Source organism: Gavialis gangeticus, unplaced genomic scaffold (assembly GCF_001723915.1).
Source record: "Gavialis gangeticus isolate Ggan-Ray unplaced genomic scaffold, GavGan_comp1, whole genome shotgun sequence".
Taxonomy (NCBI): domain Eukaryota; kingdom Metazoa; phylum Chordata; order Crocodylia; family Gavialidae; genus Gavialis; species Gavialis gangeticus.
The window spans coordinates 86,092,820-86,116,656 of record NW_017729022.1 but is presented as its reverse complement, the minus strand read 5'-3'; the positions used below and the strand labels follow the sequence as shown (position 1 = coordinate 86,116,656).

General features: G+C 45.3%; 1 protein-coding gene across 3 annotated transcripts in view; it reads left to right on the top strand.

The window, feature by feature from the left end:
* CECR1 (cat eye syndrome chromosome region, candidate 1) overlaps positions 1–23,837 on the top strand; it is a 54,018-nt gene that overhangs the window by 16,654 nt on the left and 13,527 nt on the right. For 2 of the 3 annotated variants that reach the window (XM_019515552.1, XM_019515550.1), the window contains exons 2-8: positions 2,404–2,729; positions 6,979–7,204; positions 14,717–14,927; positions 18,389–18,516; positions 19,857–19,947; positions 20,898–21,006; positions 21,272–21,429. In XM_019515552.1, coding sequence (XP_019371097.1) covers positions 2,404–2,729; positions 6,979–7,204; positions 14,717–14,927; positions 18,389–18,516; positions 19,857–19,947; positions 20,898–21,006; positions 21,272–21,429 — 1,249 coding nt within the window. Of the gene's footprint in view, positions 1–874; positions 1,029–2,403; positions 2,730–6,978; positions 7,205–14,716; positions 14,928–18,388; positions 18,517–19,856; positions 19,948–20,897; positions 21,007–21,271; positions 21,430–23,837 lie in introns of those variants that run through there. The other variant, XM_019515551.1, reaches the window with a different exon arrangement.

Sequence of the window (23,837 nt, the reverse complement as noted above, 5' to 3'; positions counted from 1 at the left end):
CTGAAAGCTACAATAGTTGTCACAATTTTTTTTTTCTACATGGAGTTACATTGGTACAGGAGCTGGCCAGAGTGACTCCTGACTTACATACATGAGAGAAGGCATGCCCTAAATTCAACTCTGCTAGGAGTCTGCTGGCTTCACCCCAGCTATAATTCTATTGACTTTGGCTTCTTTTGCTCACTCATTGTGGATTGGGTAAAACCAGTTAAAGCTATATTTAAAAAGGACTAGTGAGGGAGCTTTTGTACGTTTTTTTTTGGTTTTTTACACAGCACTTGCTAGCCAAACCAGTGCGTGCTTAAAATTGCATGACCCTGCCATGTGTTAAAATAGCTCAGCTGACGTGCTTTTCTCTGCAGTTTGGGTGGGCCCCAAGAGTGGGAAAGCCAAACAGATCAGAGAGCCCAGACTCAACCAATTCCTCCAGCGTGCCTTATCATCTGTGTATCCGTGTCAGATTATGGATGGGTGACAGTTACATCGAGGTGACAAGGATTCCTCCCAAAAGGGCAGTGAACGGGTTAAAAATCACAGCAAACCTCTTCCTTTGGTATTCTTTATCCTGTGTGGAGGAGATGTGGGGATGTTTTTGTATGCAGTCCTGCTGCTCTCAGTCTCTATTCCCCATCCTCCATGCTGCTCTGGAATTTCCTCCTGCTAAGTCAGCCTATTGTTACCTCAGCCCCTTCACCTGGCCTGCCAGGGCTTTCTGGTTCTGACATTCCCTTAGTTTCTCTTTCTCTCAACCTCCTCTCCCCCCCACCCTTATATATTTATGAAGCCATAGGAACAAAGGAGTGATAAATAAAGCTGAATGAAGTGAAACCAATACAGGAAGTGAAGCTGTCTAGTGGTTGGGCTGGTTTGCTCCTTGTTTTGCTGGCTGTTTTGCTGTGCCTGCCCAGTCAAACCTCTCTCCCTCTCTATGGCTGGTGACAGTTGCTGCTTGCAAGAGAGGTGACTAGCACCTGCTGCCCTAGTTGCAGCTGGATGAACTCGGGACACAAAGAAGAGAAAAATCAACTGTAAGTGCTTTGGTCTCTAGCAGGGCTGTTGTGAGATCTTTTACAGCAGCTTCTCCCCCTTTCCCCCTCCCTTCCCCCCCCTCCCCCAAGCTCTCGGCTCACAGCCACACTAGTCTTGGGTTGGTGTGTAATTTTCTCTTTTCGGAGTCGAGTTGCACCTCAAATTCTATGATGCTGCTGGCCAGAGCCTTGGCTGGGAGCTTGATAGGACATAGGTGGAGAGGGGCTTGTGGAGCTGCAGTCAGGGGGGGACTGGGAAAAGGGCTGAAGCTGCAAGTGTGTATGTATGCCGACATCATGTACAGAGGGAACCACCTTACAACCCTGAGCCTCTCTCAAGCGGGAGTTGGTCTGCCATGATCAGTGATCCTCCAGACTGAAGCCCATTGTTAGGAGATTGTATTGCAGCAGTGCTCTTTTGGGAAGGGTAGAATTCTTTCATTTGCAGGGGTCTGGCTTCTCTGACCTATGTATTTCTATTATCATTGCCACCCACGGAAATTTTTGGGTCTGGGAAAGTTCTTAGGTCAGCATCCTTCCCCATCTACTGCCCACATACACCCACTATAAAGAAAGACCCATTACAAAAAGAGTCAGTCAGTCTGGATGCCTCAGAATGCCTAGACCTAGGGCAAAACTCCTAGTTATGGACAGCACTACTCACCACATTCTCCCCTCTCCATTTCCTACTACCCCTTATGGTGCCGGTAGCCAAGCACCCCATGCTGATTTCTGCTGTGAACAGGATAATATTGTACTATGGGCTTTATATGAAGCCCCTTGGCACTACCCCTTTTAGCAGCTAGAATACATCAGCAGTGGGATCAGCAGAGTCTCTTCTGGGCCATATGGTAGCAGAACAGGAGGTTCTGAAGCTCTGGGTATCTCATCTTACAATGGACTTGTCTCCTTCAGTTGCTCTGCACATATATCCTGACCTACTTATTGGCTCACCAGCACTTTGAATCACCTGTCCTTTAACCCCTGGGCTGGCTCAAAAGCACAGTGCTCTGATCTCCCTAACCTCTGCCTACAGACCCAGCCTTTTGCCACAGACCTTGTCCTGTTAGTGTTGAGGACACTAGATGGAATGATGTATAGTCAGCCTGTTCCAACACTGACCAACCCCATTCACACATCATACAAGATCCTACTACTCAAAAGTAATTCTGTGTTCAGAACACCTTAGAACTGACTGTCCTCTTGAATAAAGAAGAAATCAGTGCCGTGTATGCTATTTGACAGATCTGTTTCACAGGAAAGGGTACTTTGCCAGGAAGGCTACACACACGATCCACTGGTTCCATTAAAGACTTAACATGCCAACTTTCAAATATGGATTTTTGGTTTGCACTCACCCTTCTGATTCTTCCAGGTTTGTCCCTGACATGAAGTCTCCAGCTGGCCCAACCAGATGGCTGTTACTGCTTGTCACCGGTCTGGTTTCTCTTTGCCTTTCCTTCCCACTGTGGAAGGACCGGGACTTCTTGATGGAGGAAGAGGATGCCCACCGGACAGGTGGCAACCTGGTGCTTGGGAATTGGGAACAGAAGCTCAATGAGAAGCTCATAACCCTCAAGGAGAAGGAAGTGGCCAAGGCCATCAGTACTGGACAGTTCCCACCCAGCATGCACTTCTTCAAGGCCAGAAGCCTCATTGACCAAAGCACAGTGTTCAGCATCTTGAAACGCATGCCCAAAGGTAGGGTTCCTGTTTTCTCCCTTGAGAGCTTTCTCCACTCAAACAGGAGTAGCAGTGGAGAGCAGAAATATGACCATGTGGCCCTCACGCTGCACCCAAACCATAATGACCAGGACAAGGTCCTGTGAAGATCCTGGAAGGATCTGCCTCTTCTGAGCTTGGGGAAGGGAAAGACTAGATTAGTATGTAAGGATTTCCAGACTTGTGGACTTGCAGTATAGTTGTACATGGTAAACCTTTCATCCCCATATCCAGAACTAAGGAGAGCCTCTTTGTCTAAATTCATTGCATAATTGTTACGGACGTGATATAACTGAACATGATGTTATTGTTCACATGTCCTTACACAGGTAACTACACACAATATTAGTCTATTAGCCCTTTGGAGACTGTAGGTTTCTGTGGTCTATGGAATGTATGTATTATACTAGTGATGCTCAAACTTTTCACCCAGCAGGCTGGATGGGCAATACCTGGTCTGTCTGTGGGCTGAATCTGGCCAGATCCAATGTGGTGCCTGAGGTGGGGCCCCATCCAACCACGTGGAGTGGGGTGGGGAGCATCCTGGCCCTGACCCAAGCCGATGGGGGGAAAGAGGCTTAACCTGGTCCCAACCTAGTCCTGTGGGGGGGGAAGGGGGCTTGACCTGGCCCCAGCCTGACCCTGGGGAGCAGGAAGGAGACTTAATGCTGTCCCAATCTGGCCCCATTAGGGAGAAGGGGGCAAGGCCAAGCTCTGGCCTGCTGCAGGGCTTGGGGTTTGGGAATTTGGCAGCAAGGGAAGGTGGTTGTTTTAGCTGCCACTGCTCCCTGGCCACCATATTTCCCGACTAGAAGGAGCCTCACTGGCTAGATGTCATGGCTCCGCAGGCTGCACTTGACCCATGGGTTGGAGGTTGAACACTACACCCCCGCATAACAGTTATAGAAAAGAAGTGCTAGAAGGGAGCTCAAGAGCTCATTTAGTCCAACCCCTTGCTCAAGGCAGGAACATCTCCGACTAAACCATCTCAGTCAAACATTTATATCTAACTTGCTCTTAAAAGTTCCAAGGATAGAGATTTTAATTTACAGCCTCTATGAATAGCCTGTTCCAATGCTTAACTACCTTCATAGCGATAAAGTTCTTTCTGATATCCAAACCAAATTTTCCTTGCTGCAGTTTAAGACGACTGCTCCTTATCCTATGCTCTTTAGCCATGGAGGATTGTCTAGCTCCATCCTCTTTATAGCCAGATATATACATACCTTCAGATATTTGAAAACTGTTTTCAAATCCTTCCTCCCTCTTTTCCATATTGTATTAATCAATTCTTTTAGCCTTTCCTCATAAGGAATTGTTTCCTAGATTCCAGTCATATTTGTTGCTCTCTGTTGGATTCTCTAATTTGTCCACATCTGTCTTGAAGTGAGGGTCTCAAATTGGATACAGCACTCCTGGTGAAGACTCATTAGTATGAACAGACACAAAAACCTCAAATACCTGAGACCATTCATATGCATCTTTAAAACCTTTGAGTTCTGCTCTGCACACCCACAAAAGACATGCCCTACCTAATACAGCATGCGTTTGTGCTGCTGCCCTTGACCAAAATTTCCCCTTCCTTCACTGTTGTGCAGCATGCTGTACAGCATGCTGTACAGCAACTACTTTTTATGCTAGATGTGGTTTCATTGTACCATGCAGTGCACACTTTGTGGTGCTTTGGGATGAAACACAGTATAAGAGTGTCAAACATTTGCCCAATGTCATCTCACACATTTGGTTTTGAAAGCTGTCTGGAACATGTTGGCATACTAAGAGCTAGTCCTCAACAATACACTGAGTGGTGGGGAGGATATTTTTGACCATGTGAAACCTAAGCCATCCTGTCTGACTGGCAGGGCATTTGCCATTGCTCACTCTGTGAATTGCTGGGACCTTGACAGTTCTGTGGGGGAGGGAAGGGATTGAGGCATTTGTAATCACAGGTCCTTGACTCTGAACTGTCTGTTTTCTCTTTCTATGCTGCTACCTCTTTCTCTGATCTTCTGAGAGGTATTCTGGAATGGTGCTTCCTTCTTTAGTAGGATATAGAAAACTCTCCCTTTGAAACCACACAGGGCACACACTAGCCTCTCATGCAATAAATTTACCTTTTGGGTGGATTTTTTTTGTGCGTGTTAATAAGAACCCCGTCAATATGGCTATTGGACTGAAAGGCAGAGGGCTGCTATAAGGAAAATGTAAAAAGTTTTATATAAAATGACAGCTCCTTTGCTCATGCCATTCTGAATCGTTACTCTGAGTGGTGCAAGATTACTGTATGACTAAGAGCCATCTCCCAAACCTCCAGCTGCTTCCTCCTCTGTATCCGCAGTGAAGTCGGACTCCAGGGCTTATGACTTCATAATGGGTCACCACAGAAATTACCGAGATGTCAAAGTTGCCATTATCCTTTCACTGCTGAATCAAACATCAGGAAATGAAGCTATGCTTTAAAAAGAAAAAAACAAACCACAAAACTTGGAAAAATAGGAGGATTTCATACTTATTCATCTAAAAGGTTCTTAAATTACTCAGCAAGCATTAGTAGCCTCCTGGGGCATTTACACACGTGCTCCAAGAGCCTCTCTAATTAAAGTGCCCAGAGTGTCACATGTATTAGCGTCCCTGTGCTGAAAAATGGTGGAGCTTTAACTAAAGCTCACTGAATGAGCTCATTGAATGTGTTTTAGTTAAAGTGTCCACGCCACCATTTTTCAGCATGGGGACACTGATGCATGTGATGCTGGAGCATGGTAATTACCACGTTCCAGCCAACTCAATTAATCAGAGCAACCTCAATGTATGTATATGGGTGCCCCCAGTGAGGATTGTAGCATGCAGTCTTTGGGCAAAGTACTGTACCTATATATATGTACATATGCCAAGCACAATGAAATCCCAACCTTAACTGGAGCATCTGGAAATTTCTGCATCTTGAGCAACATTGTAATGTTAACCCAGGCTTTCATGTACTGCTGCTGGCCCATAAGGACTGTCGAATATTTTTGGGCAGTGACTTTAGATTGCTATAGCCCAGTTTTTCAAATTTGCTAAGCCACTGTAGATCTATTAAAAATCAGGACCTGCAGTTGCTCAGCACCTAAAATGCAGACCATTCAGACAGGTGTGCAAAACTGGTAGACCCTCTTAAAAATTTGGTCTCAAGGGATTTGTCTAGTCACACACTATGCATCACAGCCTAGGCTAGAACCCAGATCCCCTGATCTACAATTGTGTAGCCTAACAACCAAGTACTCTTTTTTAAATGCACTGTTTCATTTCTGAAGTCTCCTGACACTCAAGAGATTTAGAGTATTACTCCATCAAATTAATGTGATATGCAAGTTAATATATTCAGAAAAGAAATCCAGATCCCACTGCATCTTTTTAGAAGGAGATTCATTCAGCAGATACAGTAATACTAAAAACACAACACCACACTATAAACACAATCTCTACAAAGGAAATGGAGCCTTCCAATGTGCATTTTAATAACACAGAGGGATACTTTGAACTGGGTGAGCAAGGAGAGCAAGTCTTACAATCCCTGGGCTGCCTTCATGAGGTTCTGGCAACTGCCAACCTAATGGACAATAGCAAAGGAGTTCAAGCTAAGGAACACTGGCTGGCAGCACATAAAACAGAAATGTGGATTGGTTTGATAAATAAGAGGGAAGGACACATCCTGCTCCAATTCCAAAATTCCCCAGCCTGTTGGCAGCTGAGGGTTTGGTGTCACTCAGAGCAGAGAGCTACAGGGTAGATGCTAAATTCAGATGGGAACAAAAGTCACATAGATTCAGGTCTGTCTGTTAAGTAGCATGTGTCGTAAAGTGCTGGCTAATGCAAAAGTTCCTCTTTAAATGTGTGGGGTTTGAGCCAGTTCTCACAGCAAAGCGTGTCTGAAAGACCTTTAATAACTCAGTGTGTTTTCCATCCCAGTGGAGAAGTAGAGCATAGAAGTCCCTATTGATTTCCCCTCCCCTGCACTGAGCTGTCACGCTCTGCCTGCCCTGTGTTTGATGTGGAATGTGCCATCTCCACGTACTGCAGGGGAGGCAGGGCAGGTTCGAGTCTCGCTGTTGGGGGGAGGTCTGGTCTGACTGTCTTTGAGACCCTGTAGGCCCCCCTGCATGGGTAGACTTAATTGTAGTCACATTGACCCTCCTTCCCTTTCCCTTCAGCCGCTCTTCCTCATTAAATTTGCCCTTCCTCTCCACAGGTGCAGTCCTACACTTGCATGACTACGCAATCCTGAGTGCAGACTGGCTGGTGAACAATGCCACCTACCTCCCTGATTGCTACATCTGCTTCACCTTCTTGGGCACAGTTCGGTTCAGGTTTTCCAAGCCTCACCCTCCCAGCAAAGTGCCACCCAACTGCTCAAAGTGGGTGTTGCTGGAGACATACCGGAAGCAGCTGCACAACATCACAGAGTTTGATCACAGGTATGTGAGCCATCGTTTGCAAACATTTTGCAGTTTTGTACCACTGTTATGCTTTGCTTCCTTTGGAGTGAAGGGTGATTGTTTTGTAGCAGGATGGAGGTTTCATAAAGTCACTGCTCCACCTGTGTCCTCTAGCAGCTGCAACATGACAGTTCTGCTTCTAGAGCATTACACCCATGCAGACCTGTGCGAGGAGAAGATCGAGGTTGAAGAGTCAACCACTCAAAAAGCTAAGAAATGCCAGAATTAAGATTACCTCTGCAACCTTACTACAGTTATCTTGTGGGCATATGTTGCAAGGATTCCATATTACTATTTAAATGTAGGAACCATGCCTCATTCAGTGTAGGGTCTGCTGGGGTAGGGCCTGGGACTCGACTGGGCAGCAATGTAGACTAGCCTATGAAAACCCTGCCTTCTGAGCACAGAAGTTGGGAAATATGATGCAAGACAGAGGACTGCAGGAGAAAGATGGATCTCATAGTTAAGGCACGTGAATGCCACTATAGAGAATAAGATTCAGCACTTGCCTTTCACAGAGTGTGCAAGGCTGGGCAAGTTACTTAAACCAAATTTTTCGCAGGGTGTCACTAATTAAATGTGCCTCACTTTTTGGGGCTCCCAGCTTGAGACCGTGGAATCCACTGTGCAGAAGCACTGAGCAGTCACAGTAATAACTGTGGTCTATACACTGAACATACAAAGTGCTATAAGAAAGCCAGGCACATTATAACCTGCTTGCCATCTGATAACTGCAGGTAACCTCTGTACATTTTACCAGCTACATTCTACCTTGCACCTATTCACTCCTATCCCCTCTAATCTTCTCTGCCACACACTTGCATTTTCACAGACTTGCATTTTGCATATTGGCTTAAGCTTCTGTTCCACCCGGAGAGCACATGAACACCGGGAGACTCTCCTTCTACCCGGAGAAGGGTTCTTGGGCCTGAAAGAGTATAAAGAACAATTTTTCCAACTATTTAGTTGGTCTAATAAAAGATATCACATTTATCCAAAGAACCTCGTCTGCCTTTGTCCTTAGATCAATACGACTATAACCAGCACCCCTGATAAGAAGGCCAGTACATTTAAAAATGTCAGCTGCTGGGCTTTCAGATTGGACACCCAAAACTAAATGGTGCTTTTGAGAGTTTCATTTCAAATTGTTCTGTGCCTGGATTCCCCAAGTATTCAGAGGAAAAAAGACCTCCCTACCCCCTCCCTTCATTGGGTTACTTTGAAACGGAACTCCCTAGTCTCTGAAGGACATCAAAGATGCTATGGGGAGAATGCATTCACTTGTACACTTTCCTGGCAGTTAGGCACAGCATTTCAGGTGCCTTCTGCATCTATTTATTCACAGAAAAGTCAGCAGAAACACAAGGAAGCTTTCACCCTGGCTTCATAGTATAAAGGTACATTCTAGGTTTACCTATGTCAATAAGCCCATCAGCTCCAAAACCAGGCCCTTTACTCACAAACCTTCATCCCTTTGATACCTTCCTGGTGACTACAGCCATCTCAGAGATCCCTCTTAGGCTACTTGCCCGAGGGGCTTTGTCTAGCACTAAGCCTAAACAACTGACTTTGTAGTCTTTAATCAGGACCAGGTGCTTGTTAGCTGATTAGCTGCTCAGAAGCCACCTAGCCACACTCAGTGACTTACAGGTGAGCTGGAACAGGCTCCTTCTTTTCAAGAAAGGCTGTCAAGGGTATATTAGGCCCTGTCTCCCTCAAAAGGGGCCAGTGATTATGTGACAAAACACCCCACTAAAGGCCACAAGAAAATGAATAATTCTATATTTAGAGCTGCATTGGGATGGTCTGCAGTAAATAAAGCATGGAGTCACACACTGAATGATGAGAATAAAAAGAAACCCTGACTAACGATCCATGTAGTGAGCACCATCCATCTTGTGCACTGAATGAAGCAGAGGTGCTATTAAAGAAACAGTATGTTGTCACACAATTAAAGCCTGTATCCAAATGCATACATACAAGGGACCAAATCACAGTCGCACAGACAACCTTAAGTCTGGCATATCCTAAGCCTTCAGTGTTTGACTTTGCAACCATAATGTTCTCTTGGTGTAGGGATTTTGGGGGCATAATATACACAAATGCATTTAAAGAGGATTTGTTTAATTCTTGGGTCACTTCCACATAGAAGACACCTAGCATCTGAGCACTAAAGATTCTGGGAGCCTGTCAGGCTGCGGGGCTGCCAAGTGTCAAGGGCAGTGCAGCTCTTCCTCCTCTGATAAAAGCAAAGGGTGGGTTAAACAGCACTGGCTTCCCAGATGGCTCCCTCCTTGTTAGCTGCAAAAGATTAAGCTGGTTGAGGCAAGGCTCCTGGCCTTTCTTGTCAGTAGTTTCAGCACCAGCAACATCTCCTGAGGGAAACTGTTCCTTATCAGGAAGTCCTCTTTTTACTCCCTCTGAAGCGGGTTGGGGTTCAGGGTTGGATTTCCAGAAGGAAATCTGTTCCTGTTGGCCTTCATCCCTTCTAGAAGGTGCCTCTAGCAGAAGTGGTGAAGAGGGTCCATGGCACTAGTTCCCCTTTGCCCTGCTAGGAGGCAGGCAAAACACACGGGATGAAATTTTTGCACTGGATCACCTTTAGAGATCTGTCTGTTTTCTAAACCACAGCCAGCTGCACCAGTTGTTTTACAGTGTTCTCAGGAACCAACCCAATCTCCCATGTATTCATTTGGTTGTCACTCTCCCCAGGCTGGATTTGGGCCATGGAGACTTCTCCTGGGCTGGGTCCATAGGCCCAGCAGAAACTGCAGTTGGGCCACATTCAGGCAGCAGTGCAGAACTGTATTTGCACAGTAGCACAAGTCGGGGGGCTGCTGCTGCTGACCATGTCAATTGGGGTCCAGGGACCCCAAACTTTACAGCAGACCATGCCCGCAACTTCCAGTAGCTGACCAGACTACCAGTGGGCCAGATGGAACAGATCTGGCCCTTGGGCTGCATGTTTCACACCCATGATATCTAGGAATGAGGGTAGGGACCCTCAGGGAAGCTCCCTTGGAGATGAAAGACTTGCTTGTTTTGGCTCTTTCAGGTTGTATTTGAGGACATGAACACTTTTCTGAAACATTGCTTTCTCCTTTGTTTTGTTGTTGGTGTTGTAATATGTCTTACCTAGCTGCCCCAAGTGAGATCAAGGCCTCAATATGCTAAGCAGTACAAGCAGTGAGAGGCAGTTCCTGGCCCCAAATTTTATAGCTTAAATAGGATGGAAAGAGAGGCACAGGGAGCTGAAGTGACTTGCCAAAGGTCATCCTGCAGGTCAGTGCCAGAGGCAAGAGCAGAATGTAGGTCTCTTGAGTCCCAGTGCCGTGGCCAATCTCCTGGCGTGTGCTGCCTTTCACTTGCTGTATCCAGCACTACAAGACGATTTAATAAACTGTTGCCACATAATATCCAGGCACAAAATGACAGCCACCAGACTGATGGAGCACCTTCTCCTATTTCGATCTAATCTCTGAGTGTTAATTTGGGGGCTGAGATGGGTTTCTGGTAGTGTGGAAACTGGTCTCTTGCCAGGAATGAGCCCCAATCTCTTCTGCCTTTCAGTTTCTGGAAACACTCCCAGTCTGTGGAACATGGGCACCACATGCTACCTCTTTCCTACTGCAAAGCATTGCCCCTGAGCACTGACAGGCTGAGAGAAAGCAGATGTCGGGGGTGAGGGGAAAGAAATGATGGATAGCTTGAGTGGCTGCGAGTGCGTATCAAGGGCATATGGCACCTGGGGAGGGGCCAGGATCTCTTATCATGTACAAGATGGCGAGGCTAAGCAAATGCAAGAAGTGTTAACGTGTTTTCAAGGGGTGTATGCCCTTCCACCTTTAACCTAGTTTCCAGCTAGGAAGTGGAGAGGCTGGAAATTAACAAGAGAAACAATCCATGAAATCAACCAATAGACTTTCAAGTTTAAAAGACCTGGGCAAGAACATTTACTATAAATGAACACTTATGCACCTATAGCCACAAATTCCCTTTCCCACCTCAGGGTCCCCTTGGGGAGAGGATTTGAGAGAAAGCGAATCATGGGTGACAAATGTTAATAACATTGCTAAGCACACCAGCAGGAGGCCCTCTGTCTCTGCAGTGCTGAGGGTGGAGAATAGAAAACAAGCAGAAAGAGACTTTTAAGAACTGCTTTGCAGGTCTCTGTTTGCTCTGCCCTGTTTGCTTTGCCTTGCTCTGCCCTCTATAGCAGCGTCCAGTCCATGATCACACACCGTATGTGAACTAACATGCAGGGATCTTTCTAGCTGAGCCTGATCACTGACTGCAGCTCATTGTGGAGAATAATCTAAGTATTTATTTGCATCTCCCAGACCCCAGCTTTCCTTCTTGGCAAAGGCTGTCCTCCTGGTTCCTCTTTTTTAAGGAGGGATCCCTATTATATAATAAATCTACACAGTTAAAAGGATCAATAGTCAGTCTCAAGGTAAGAGGCATTGTAAAAGAAATGTTAGGATTTATGTCTCATGGGCAAGGGTAGATTCATAGCATTTTATTGCTATTTTCCACTGAAAGAGCATAGATTAAAATAAACACGAAGTTTTATATAGGCAGGAAAATCTGTGTGTGAGTCAAGTCCTTCCCCCAAATAAAAATGGGAAGAGGAGTGTACCCTGTACACTTACGGCTGAAGGAGTGTGTAGATAACAGGAAAGCCTATGGAAAAATGAGTCTGATATGAAACTGCCCATTGGTCCTTATCTAAAGTGAAACTGCGCAGTAGCATACATAGAGTCACATGGTTTGATCCACCCTGTGGTTTTCCTTCAGTGTTTCTGCTCTTGACCTGGATGCCCCCTCAATCATTCTGTGGGCAGGTGTTCTCTGCTGACAGTCTGCATTTGGAGAGTAACTGCCCCACAGCCTGTATTGGAGGTACAGGGGAAAGGAGGAGTTGGTTTAAATTGGAGCTTTGCATCTGCTTTCCTAGAGGCTAGCTACTGGCTCCAAGTTCTTCCCACACAAAATCTTTCCACCCTCCTTGCAGAAGAGGAGCACACCCTCTCTGCTTGAGGCCAATCTCCAACTGAACTCTGTCAGTTAGATAAGCTCTTAAAAGATGCCTCTGGCTCTTGCATTCCTGGTTTCTAGGGTGATGCTACAATGTCACCACCGAGTGCTCTCCAGAACATGTCTGAAATGCCAAACGCCATCTCACGCAGCAATACAAAATACTACACATGTGCCTCCCTGGTTATGGTTCAGTTCCTTTCCATTTTATTGTATTGTTTACTGAATAGTATCTGGCGTTGCCCAGTGTTGTGTGATAATGGAACGAAAGGCCCTATTGTAATGCACAAGAGGGCAGAGCTAAAGTTGCTGTGGAAACCTTAACTCTGAATTTCCTGACTGTTATGCATTTAAAATCTCATCCTTACTGTGCCACAAATGTTGTTATTTCTATATGATTTTGCTCTAAAAAAAAAGCTACCCCCTTGCATTCCGTAGAACAAATGAACAAAGTGAGGAGAAACTACAGACTAAGAGACAACATGCAAAATGTCTGCTGAGTAGCCTCCATTTCATTGTCACCCCATTTCAGGTCCAGCATTCCTTATTTGTAATAATATTTGTAATTGCATATTATAGCAGTAGGAGAAGGATTTTTAATTGTACACTAAAAACTCTTAAAGCAAGACAAAACACAAATCTCCCCTGAAACTTAACAGAGGACTATTGCTAGGCCACCAGGCAACCCATCAAACACAAAATATTGCAAAGAGCAGTCACAGTTATCAAAGAGAAACAACATCTCCTATCAGGAAGGTATTCTTGGTTGATCTTCCATCCTAGTCCTTCTAGCCAAACCTGCCTTGTTTCTGATATTCCACAAAACTAAGCCTTAGTCAATAGGTAGGACAACCAGCTCCCAAGTTTCCAGCTATTTTCATTTCAGTTTCCCTTCAGTTCCACCTTACTTTGAGTTCAGTAGATTGTCCATTCCTGGATGAAGCTGTTCACCAGCTACATTGCTCTTCTGAGTTTATACATCAGTTTGAAACTTTTCTAGATTATTGTTCAAACTGGCAAATTGAAACATTAAGGGGAGTTATAAGTCTTCACCCCAAATGAAAGATTTAAACTGTTCAAAAGATAAATATACAGCAACCACTCATTGTCCATTCAAACAGAATTGCCTGCAGCTGCTCAGTGAACTTGATTATCTTGCAATTGCTATCTGTTTCCACCAAACTCCACTTGATAATACTACTTGCTGTCCTTTCTGTCTTTGTTAAGGAGACTTATGCAAGTGCTGCAAAGTAAACAACCTTCCAAACCAGTAAAAAATATACAGGAATTCTGAGTTATGCCAGTTGGTTGCTGTCTGCAGATCATGATCTTTTGATTGGTAGAATAAGATAAGAGATTTTTTTCCTCTCTAGAGAGACATTTTGTTCTGCGTATTCAATATGTATTAGAGACACCAGAGGAGATAACTGTGCTGGTACTAAACTAGTATCTGACAGGGGTTACCTTACTGAATTGTAATAAGTAGACCATGCTGGAGGGAGGGCAGCGTTTGCCAGAGTAGTCTGCTAACTAGCATCAGAACCACATTTTAACTTGGGAGGCGGGATGTAATTTCTTCTCTTGCTTCAGTTGGTAATTGGTGTCACTTTTTGTACTGTGGTAATGCCTAGAAATATCCTAACAAAGGTGGGTTCCCATTGTGCTAGGTACTATTGTTCACGTCCTTTCCTGTTCCTTCCCGTCTTTTAGATCATCTAAAATAGTGGTGCTCAACCTTTTTGTCTGTCAGGCCAGATGGGTAGAGCTCAATCCCTATGTGAGCTGGATCTGGCCAGTGGACCAAATCCAGTGCCCAGGGCAGGTGCAGCAGGACCACATCCAGCTGTGCAGAGGAAAGAGGGCAGCCCAGCCCCAAGGAGAAGGGGGCCTGACCCAACTGTGTCAGAGGAGGGAGTGTACCCAGGCCCCAACCTGACCAGATGTGGTGGAAGGGTGCATGATCCAGCCCCAACCTAGCCAGGTGGAGAGAAAGGGGCATAGCCTGGTCCCATGGGGGGTTGAGAGGGGAAGGGGGTGCAGCCCCAACCTGGCAGTGTGGAGGGAAGGGGGCATGGCCAGGCCCTGATCTAGCTGTGTTGGGGAGGAGTTATAGCTTGGTTCCAACCCACGCCATGGGGCTTGGGATTTTGGCAGCAGGGAGGGGTGACAGTGCTGCCCTGCTCCTCCAACGTCAAACTGTCTGACCCATGGGGAGCCCCATGGGCCTGATACCAAGGCCACATTTGGCACTCATGTTGAGCACTCCATTTAAAACACTGGTGGAGATTGTGGTGTGTCAGAATTCCACATTTATACAGTTTGTCCTTCAGTGGAAGCTCAAATCTGCATTGGAAGGATTATGTTTTGTGTTTCCAGGGCACACAGGGACAACTTGTGTCATAGGCTCCCAAATTTAGCTGTTCTGCTTCCTTTTCCACCCCCATCTTTTTCTAGCTTGCTGAAGAACCTGACTCTGGTGACAGATGATCCAGAGGTGGCCTACCCAACTCAGGCTTTTATTTGGAAAAAATTTGAAAATGCCTTTCTCACTGCTTCTGACCTCATCTGCTATGCACCTGTGTTCAAGGCCTATTTCTATCAGGGGCTGCTGGAACTCTACAAGGATAACATCCAGTATGTCGAGATAAGAGCAATACTCCCACAGGTATGCACTTTTTGGTTCTCTGGATTCCTGCAAGATGTTGTTTCTCTAACTTTTCTCCAGCCCCAAGATTCACAGCCTTGTACACTTGACCTGGTGGGCAGGAAAAACATGTTTCATTTCATAGTTTTAGGTAAAGATATAATTAGGCAGGATATGGAAAACAGGCAAGATTTTAGGTTTAATCGCTGTTTAGCTTTATTGTAGCATCCACTCTTCACTGCTTTTTCTTTATAAAGATTGTGTCTAGCCTTTATGATCGTGAAGGCAAGATTAAGGCTTGTCTTCATGGAGAAACTGACTGGCAGAGCTATTTCTGAATAGTTTTTTCCACTTTAGCTCTTCCAAAATAACATCTTGGGCACAGTCAATGTGTCATCATGTGCAGTTATTCAGGAATAGTAATAGCACTTTGAACAACAGCTTACCTTATTCCAGGAAAATATTCTTAAATAGGTGAAACAATACAAACATCAACAGAACATGACCTGATGCGGTGTTATTTTGTAGGGAGTGCAGATGGCTTGAAACGATACTGCTGAGAGGTACGAAGTCTCTGTTTTGCTTAATTAGCACTGACACCTAAGGAAAATAATATTGATATTTAAATTGTTAATTTTTTTTGTTACAGTTTCTCTAATGTGGCTACTGTAACTATTCCATAATCCTAAACAGCCTCAGATGCCTTTGTTTCAGCAATCAGGTTGTGTTATGAACGCAGAGACTGAACTAGCTTTACACTTGCAGAACGCTCTTGCCACATCATCTCCAAGGCTAAATACAGACAACCCCGTTTAAGGGGGGTTGATTAGTTTAAGATATGACAGAAGGTTTAAATGGATTTTTCCAAGGCAACACGTTAATTTGGATACTTCACAGGTAACTTGATGTGAGAAAATGGGTTTCTTCCTCTGTAAGGTCTGGGGTTCATTACAAAAGGAGACAGGCTTCAATTACAAATTGAACCGGTTGTCTGTTTTCAGCCCAAGGCATTTGGGAGAATTTTGTCCTGCATTTGCCCATGTAGAGAAATAAACCCTTTGTTATTGCCCTGAAGTGGAGGTGGAAGGTCTTTCCATTAGCTCCCTGTTCCAACATTAAATTAAAAGTGTTTGTTGGGGGAAGGAGATGATATGCATTTTAAGGGAAGCCAAAGACTCTGTAGAGGGCGGGGAGGAACACAGAGGAGGTATATGGTGGGGAGAGGAGGGTAGGGTGTGAGAAGAGATCTCACATCTAGATGTACATGGTGGTTGGGGATTTGCTCTTCTGGATGACAGGAAGGGAAGCAGAAGTGAGTCAGGTTGATTTCCAAAGTTTGAGACTGGCAATTGGGGAGTCTGGTTTTGTTTCTTATTCTGTGGGCTGTGTCCATTATCGTAAACAACTCTGAGCCCTTCTGGATAGAGCAGGATGTAAGTGTAATAATAAAGCAGGGCACTGCGGCAGATTTTAGTGCCCATCCATTATAATTTTAGGATAGGACCTCTTCTGTTTATTATTAGTAGTTGTGACAGGATCTGCTCAGCAGGTGGCTCGGATGCTTCTAATTGCAGACTAATCCTGCACTCCCCCATCCCTTTGTGATCTTCTTCTTTTAAACTTGCCCATTTTGCCTTGATCCAGCCTTAATATCCAGGGAGGTTGCCCTCAAATCTTACAGGGAATTTGGTGCTGCATGCCTTGCAGTAGTCTCAGCCACTAGCTCTTTACAGCTAGTGGGGAAATAGCAAAGGCAATTATGGCTCAGTAGCCACACCATCTATCACAGGCCCTAGTCTCCTTTCACCAGGCCTCCTAGCCCTGCCAGCTCCTGTTCCTGCAGGCCCCTGGCCCTGTCTCCACTCTTTCAGGCTTCTGGTCTCTGCTTTGGCTTCAGTCCCTCTGTTCTAGCTTCAGCTGCTCTGATTCAGGGTCCTGGCTCTTGTACAACTCAAAACTGCAGCATGTGCCAAAGCACCCTATTGTGTGGCCTCCAAACCATCCCTTATAGGCACTCCCAAGCTACTGGTTTCTATAAACAGACTCTTAACAGAAACATACCCTCCCTGGGTGGACAAAAACAAGCATTAACCAAAACCTTTACCCCCATCTGGACACACTCACTGACAGAAAGAGGCTCCTCTACCCTAACTAAGAGCTCCTGCTCTCCCTGTAGAGCTTAACTCCCCACATTTTACAGGAAAGCTCCTCTCCACCCAGACTAAAACACCCTATTTGCCCTGGGGCAAGCCTATATACTGGCCAGCCCCACCCCTGCTGGTCAGCTGACCCCTGCTTCTCAGCCCCCTTGCAGGGGTGTCCCATTATCCAATCTACAGGCTCCTTTACCCTTAAGCTGCTTCACAAGAGGTGTCCTCATAGTCCTGGGTCAATTGTTTCTAACTAAGCAGCTTCTGTACCAGCTTGCTGCCCTTAGCTTATTTCTGGTCTGTGGCTTAGTGTTTGTGAAACCTGTCCCTAGGTAGCTTATTACCCATAGAAACTGGTAGCCCTACTCCTCTAGCTTTTATCCTCCCTGGACTGTTTACTGCCATGTACACCCGTCCTTTCCTCCTTTGCAGCTTCCACTGACTGGAGACTTCTGCTCTGCTGGGTTTTGAAGGGGGTGAGGCCCCTTACTTGCTCCAAAGCCAAGTTCAAACTGCCTTGTCCCTCCAGGCCACAAAAGTCTTGTTCCTAAAGGGACCTTTGGGTTCATCTCACTCTTCAGCCCTTTCTCAGTAAAAGGGTTAGGGCTCCCTGTTACAGTAATAAGTAGTAGCTGCCTCAGCTGAAATTGGGACCTCTGCACTGGAGAGCTCCCAAACTAAATGGATGAGAGAGGGTGAGAGAAAAGAAGTATTGTTCTCTCTAGGGTACACCAAAAGAACTGTTATCAAGGGTTATTTGCAGTTTACTGAGAAATTAAGCAACTTGTCTTAAGTCACCCAGAAGATCTCTGGCAGAAATGGGCACTGGAGTCCTAGTGGCAACCTAAACTCCTGAGTCCTAATCCAGTGCCTTACTGGAAGACCAACCCTTCCTTTCTTTCCCTTGCTGTCCTGTCTGCCATCATTAATAAGCTGCCCATGGTAAAACAGCAGCCTTGTGAACAATCAAACGTGTAGTTAAAGTACTGTACTCCAGACTGTAATGTGTTCAGAAGCAAGAACGTGTGTTCTTCCCAAGACTTCCATACCTCAGTGGCTCTTCCTTGCTATATACGTACGTTAAAAAGCCTGATTCTTGTGTGATACATCAGGAAACCAAACTGCTGTTCAATGATGCCTTCAAGAAAAAAATATACTGAACAATATGACTTGTCCTTTTTTTCCCCTTGGCATATACCTGCCTTTTCTAATCTGAACCACAAGTTACTTCGGATTTGTTCCAGCCTTCCCTCAAATTTCATTTCTGCCTCCTATATAATCACAGACTGCTCTGTTTTACCTTTTGTTTGGATGTGTTTGTTCTTCCCCCAGGTGTATGAACTGGATGGTACCACACACAACAAATCCTGGTCTGTGGTGACATATCAGGAGGTGACGAGGCAGTTTGTTAAAGATCATCCCGATTTTATTGGAGCAAAGATTATATTTACAGCACACAGGTAGGACCTGATGCCCTAGTTAGGGGTGTGTGTGTAAGAATGATCTGTGTAAACAGTCATGTTATGGTGCAGGTGGGAGCAATGAATATAAAAAAGTATAGTAGGTGACAACAGAAAGAGATGTTATCACTAGTTTCTTACTGATAACCTAGAAGTGATGCTGACAGTGTTGATTCCAGGTATGGTGAGGCCTAGAGTATTAGTACTACCCAGCATGTGTCAGTGGCTGAGGTGGAGTGTTTGTAGTCATTTTCTATATGTGAACACATTGAGAAAGAAGTGCATTTTCTCAAAGCCCTGGGTTTTGATGTAGCCTTCATTTCTGCAGAAGCAGGAGCAGTGGCAGAACAGCCAGAGTTGTTGATACTGTACAGGGACCATGCATCCTTTAGCCTTTATAAATATTCCAGGCTAGCAGATTCTTTGGCAAGTTAACTTTGAAATACAGTTTAAAAGACAAAAAGGGAAAAACCCCAGCACAATAAACACAGAACATATTTCAACATTTCCTCAAAAGACCAGTCTGCTGTGTAGTGAGTAAATTGGCCTGTGAGTCCACCCTGGTAGAAGTGCTGTTGGGGCCCTGATGTACAGGGAGATGAGAGAACTCTTTTCACAAAACACCTATGACTTCACAGTCCTTGTCATCAAAGGAAACTTACACAATACCCCCAGAAGATGGGCCTTTATCTGTAACTTTATTGGACACCAAAAACCATGGACTTAACAGAGACTTGGTTTTATGGCTCACTATAACTTACCTCCCTCTGTTAACTTCTCTTTGTTTCACAGGTGGTAACTGCCCACTTCCCTTTCAAATTCATTAACATGCTTAGGTTAAACTAAAGCAATGGTTCTAATATCTACTTAGCCTGGAATGTGGCTGCTTCTTTCCTAGACCTGGAGAAGGGTTCTTGAAGCTTGAAAACTTGTCTCTTCTCTATCCCCATTAGACAAGTTAGTCAAATGAAAGATACTGCCTCATCTCACAACTCTTGGTTCCCCCTGGATAACTGCACAGTCATTTAGGCTTTTCCTATGCCTCTTTCATAATACCTGAGGAAAGGCAGGATGTGCCCAAAAGCTTGTCAAACTTTTGTCCCAACTATTCAGTTGATTTAATAAAAGATCATAAAAACCCCTTGTCCCTCATATACTTCCTGGACCATCACAGCTACAAAAACACTCCAACCCTACTCTGTCATAGTATTTTTTTAGTCTGATTCAGGCATTGATAATGTTTTTGGCTGCTCCCTTAAGCTGCCAGTTTGTAGTACCTGAGAAATCAGTCTCATGGAAGTAAGCACCAGCACCTTTCTCTGTCTCTCTTGTTTCTGTAGAATGCTGAATGTTTCCCAGATTAAAGAAGCCATCTACACAGCCATGTTGCTCAGAGCCCAGTTCCCGGACACTTTAGCAGGGTTTGATCTGGTAACCTTGTTTTTCTTGCTTAGTTTCTTATATAACATTAGAAGGGCTGGGGTGTGATTACTGGTACACACCGAATGTAGCAATGCCCACTTCTGATATGTTGCCCCGCTACAGCATATCCCTTTCAGCTTGTAGGATCTCATGACATTTTATTTCCAAAGGTACCCACTGCTGAAATGCAGCCCTTCTGGGGTAAAGTACCTGTTTAATACGTCAGAGCAAAACTTATAACCTCCTGTGTTCAGGAGGTGAAGCAACCACCAGCAATACCAATCCCAACTCCATTCAAGGACCCTTGCAGCACAACAGCACCTGAGAGTGCAGGAATCCCTAGAGGGAAGACTGACACCCACTTCATCAAAAACACCCCTTCCTGAGCACCAAGCTCAGGTATTGCAATATTTTAGTTTGGGACTGGCGTAAGGGAAGACTGCCTAAGAAAACCATTGCCAGGAATGCTGATGTTGATTACCTTTCTCCTTGACAGCAAGCACAATCTATAATATTGGATAATCTGTCAGGGCGAAGAGCAGGGGGCAGTAACCTCTGTCCTAGGCTTTCTGCTTTTGTATTATCTACTCTCTCAAAAATAAGACCCCCTACTTTTCAGTAGTGATTAGCACAAAAATATGTAAAATCTAATCTGATGCAATGGCAATGGTATGTACTGGTATCTTTAATGGCTACCCTAAATTCTTGCTAATCTCATGTGTATGGAATATCTTGCTCAAAGGGCCAGACTCTAAGCTGCTATCAACCAATACAGTTCTACTGAAGTGAATAGAATGAAGGCAATTTTCTTCAGCTGTGGCTCTGATCCAGAGTATTTAATAAAAGTGGAAATACAGTTCTGAAATTTCAGTGCAGTTAGAAACATAGGGTTGTTTCAAGCTCACTGTTAACTAAGTGATCACCCCCTGCATATTCAGAATCATTTTCCTTTTTCCCAGGTTGGGTATGAGGATGAAGGACACTCCCTCTGGGAGCTGAAGGATATCCTGACCATTCCATATTCTCTAGGAGTCCATTTGCCTTACTTTTTCCATGCTGGTGAGACTGGTAAGCATGAGGACAAAATCCTCTCCATCTCTATTGCTGAAATGATGTATTTATATTCAATGTATTATTTGTTCACTTGGTGCCCCTCTGTGCTTTACAGTGTCCCAGGCATAAGGTGATAGGTGGAGGAGAAAAACTGAAACTAGTTGTGAGGAATGCTATTAGTCTATATCGGGGCATTTCTTTAAGCCATCTACCTGTTTTAGAAGGTTGTTTGTTTCTATATAGAACTGCATTTGATCTGTAGCTTGCTTTCTCTCCTCAGACTGGCAAGGAACCTCTGCAGACAACAATGTACTGGATGCTTTGCTGTTGAATACTAGCCGGATTGGCCATGGACTTACCCTCAATAAACATCCGGTAGCCGGGAGCTTGTCCCGGAAGATGGACGTTCCTATAGAAGTCTGTCCAATCTCTAACCAGGTAGAACTGACCTGAGAAATCTTTTGTCTGAAGCCAGGAGCTGGGACCTTGGAACAGACATTTAGCATTTGATAGGTGACCTGCAACATGATGTTCCTCAACATGTGTTTGTTTTTGTATGTGCGGTAGCTAAGGGTTGGGACAGCATGGAGTATCTGTGTTATAATAACACAGGTCCAGGTGATCCTGTCCTATTGCATGACCGTCTATTCTGACTCATTTTGCCAGGAAAGGTCATTCTGGGAGGATGTTATGTGGAGGATCTTGCAGTGTTCTGCTTTTGGAAGGTGGGTGGAAACAGATATATTTTTCTGTGTGGGGGGTTCTGATGATCATACTGTATTTAATGGAATAGAATACGAGGTTCCCCCCATTCAGCATGGGCAAATAAACCTCTCATTTTAGAGAGTATTGCCCAGGCAAGCAGCTACTTTGGCTCTGGAGGGGGCCAGGGTGGCTCATGTGGCAGGTAAGGGGTGCATTGGAGAGGATGGGGAAGGGGTGGGTGGTATGGGGGGACCACAGGGGAAAGGGCAGTGGAGGGTTGCGGGGGAAAGGCTGCACAGAACAAGGGGAGGCATAGGGGAAGAGACATGAGGAGTGAGGGGAGTATGTCCTTTCCTCCATGGTCCCTCCTGCACTGTGCAGTATGCTTCCATCCCTGCACTCCTTTCCTGTGCTCCCCCCACACCACATGCCTATTCCCCATGTTCACCCCTGTGCCATTCACCTATTCACACTTTCTGCCACATGAGGATAGAGTGTGTGGTGTGGGAGGTAACCTGGGTACACAGTGCAGGGGGGAGCATAGGGGAAGGGCTGACAGGGGGATCATGGGGAAGGGACACATGGAATGAGGGCAATGTGGGGAAGGGGCAAAGGGAAAAGGACATGTAGGGCACAGGGGAAAGGGAGTGTGGAGTGAAAGAGTGGAGGGAAGGGGCATGAAGTGCAGGGGAAGTATGGGGAAAGGGATGCACAGAGCAGAAGGAGCAGGGGAAAGGGGCATGTGGAGTGGTGGGGGAGCTTCTGTGGCTCCAGCCCCAACCCCAAATGTGGTGCTCCATGTCCTCTTTCTCTCCCAGAAGATAAAATCAGGGATTTGAATTGTTAGTTAAATTGTGTTGGTGCCAAGAGGCATATAATAGGAAGTTGGTCATGTGGGTATGCGTACACTCCAGCATATCCATTACAGGGATGTGGCCCATTTAAAGCTAGAGTTTTAGAAATGTTGGTCATCAGACAAATAGAGCATGGAGTTACATGAGTGACTGTGGGGCTGTATAAAACAAAACTCTTGGTTCAGTCTAGGACAGTGGCGCTCAGTCTTTGACCTATAGAACTGTGTCATTTAGCCCATGAGGCTACTTGTTGGTCCAGAAATTTGGTGAAAGGTGAGGACAATGTTAATTGCCAGTCACCTGTTGCCAAATTTCTGGCTCCATGAGGAGTGCTGTGGGTCAAATAATGTGGCCCTGTGTGCTATTTCATGCAGGTGCATGGTGGGGCTAACGCACAGGGTTGCTCTGCAGACAGATCTCGGCTCACAGGGTTTGGCTGGTGCACAGCCAGATCCAGGGTCAAGCCAGTGTAGTGGATCATACCCATGGACCAACCCCACATACCAACCCCATATGGGATCTGTTTCATGGACTGAGTCCAAGCCACTCATCCTGCCTGTGGGGCTGGAAGGTTGGGTACCACTCGTCTAGGAGACTTTAGCTACACCTTAATAACAGTAGTTGTCTAAATTAGGATTTGTAGTCTTGTGTAGACAAAATAACATATCTTTAACATGTGATAAACTAGTTGTATTAGAGCCAGGAACAGTTTAACACGTTAAAGATACAGATCTGTGGAAGTGTTAGAGATATCTGAGCTATCTTGGGGATTGCAAGCAGTTTAGCCATGGGAGCTTGGGCTAATTAACCTTAACATGCCCAAGAAATGGGAAGGTCCTGGCTGCTATACTAGTTTTAGTACCCAGGGATACAGGAGGTGACAATGTTTGTGGTCTAGAGTAGGGTCCTGCATCAGCAGCAGGCTATGGCTAGGACCTGCGAGGCCTCCTTCACCTGCCAGTCGGAGCAGGAACAATAAAACATTTTGTGGGCAGGAAAAAAAATCAACATGTTGGAATTTGTGGAAATGGACTTAATTTAGTGATCAGTCAAAACTGTCCCCAGTGTGGGATTAAGAGGAATTTAAGTTGTTGCAGGGGACAGTGATGTAAAATGCAGGAAGGAGTGAGAGAGGGAAGGACTACACTGGAATGGGAGCAGGATTCAATCTAGTATAGGGCTCTTGTCTAAGGGGAGACAGCTCTCCAAAACAAAGGTCAGAAGCTTGGGACTAGATTTAGTGAGGGGCTTAGGAAGGGCAGAGACCTGATACAAGTGCCTATAAAG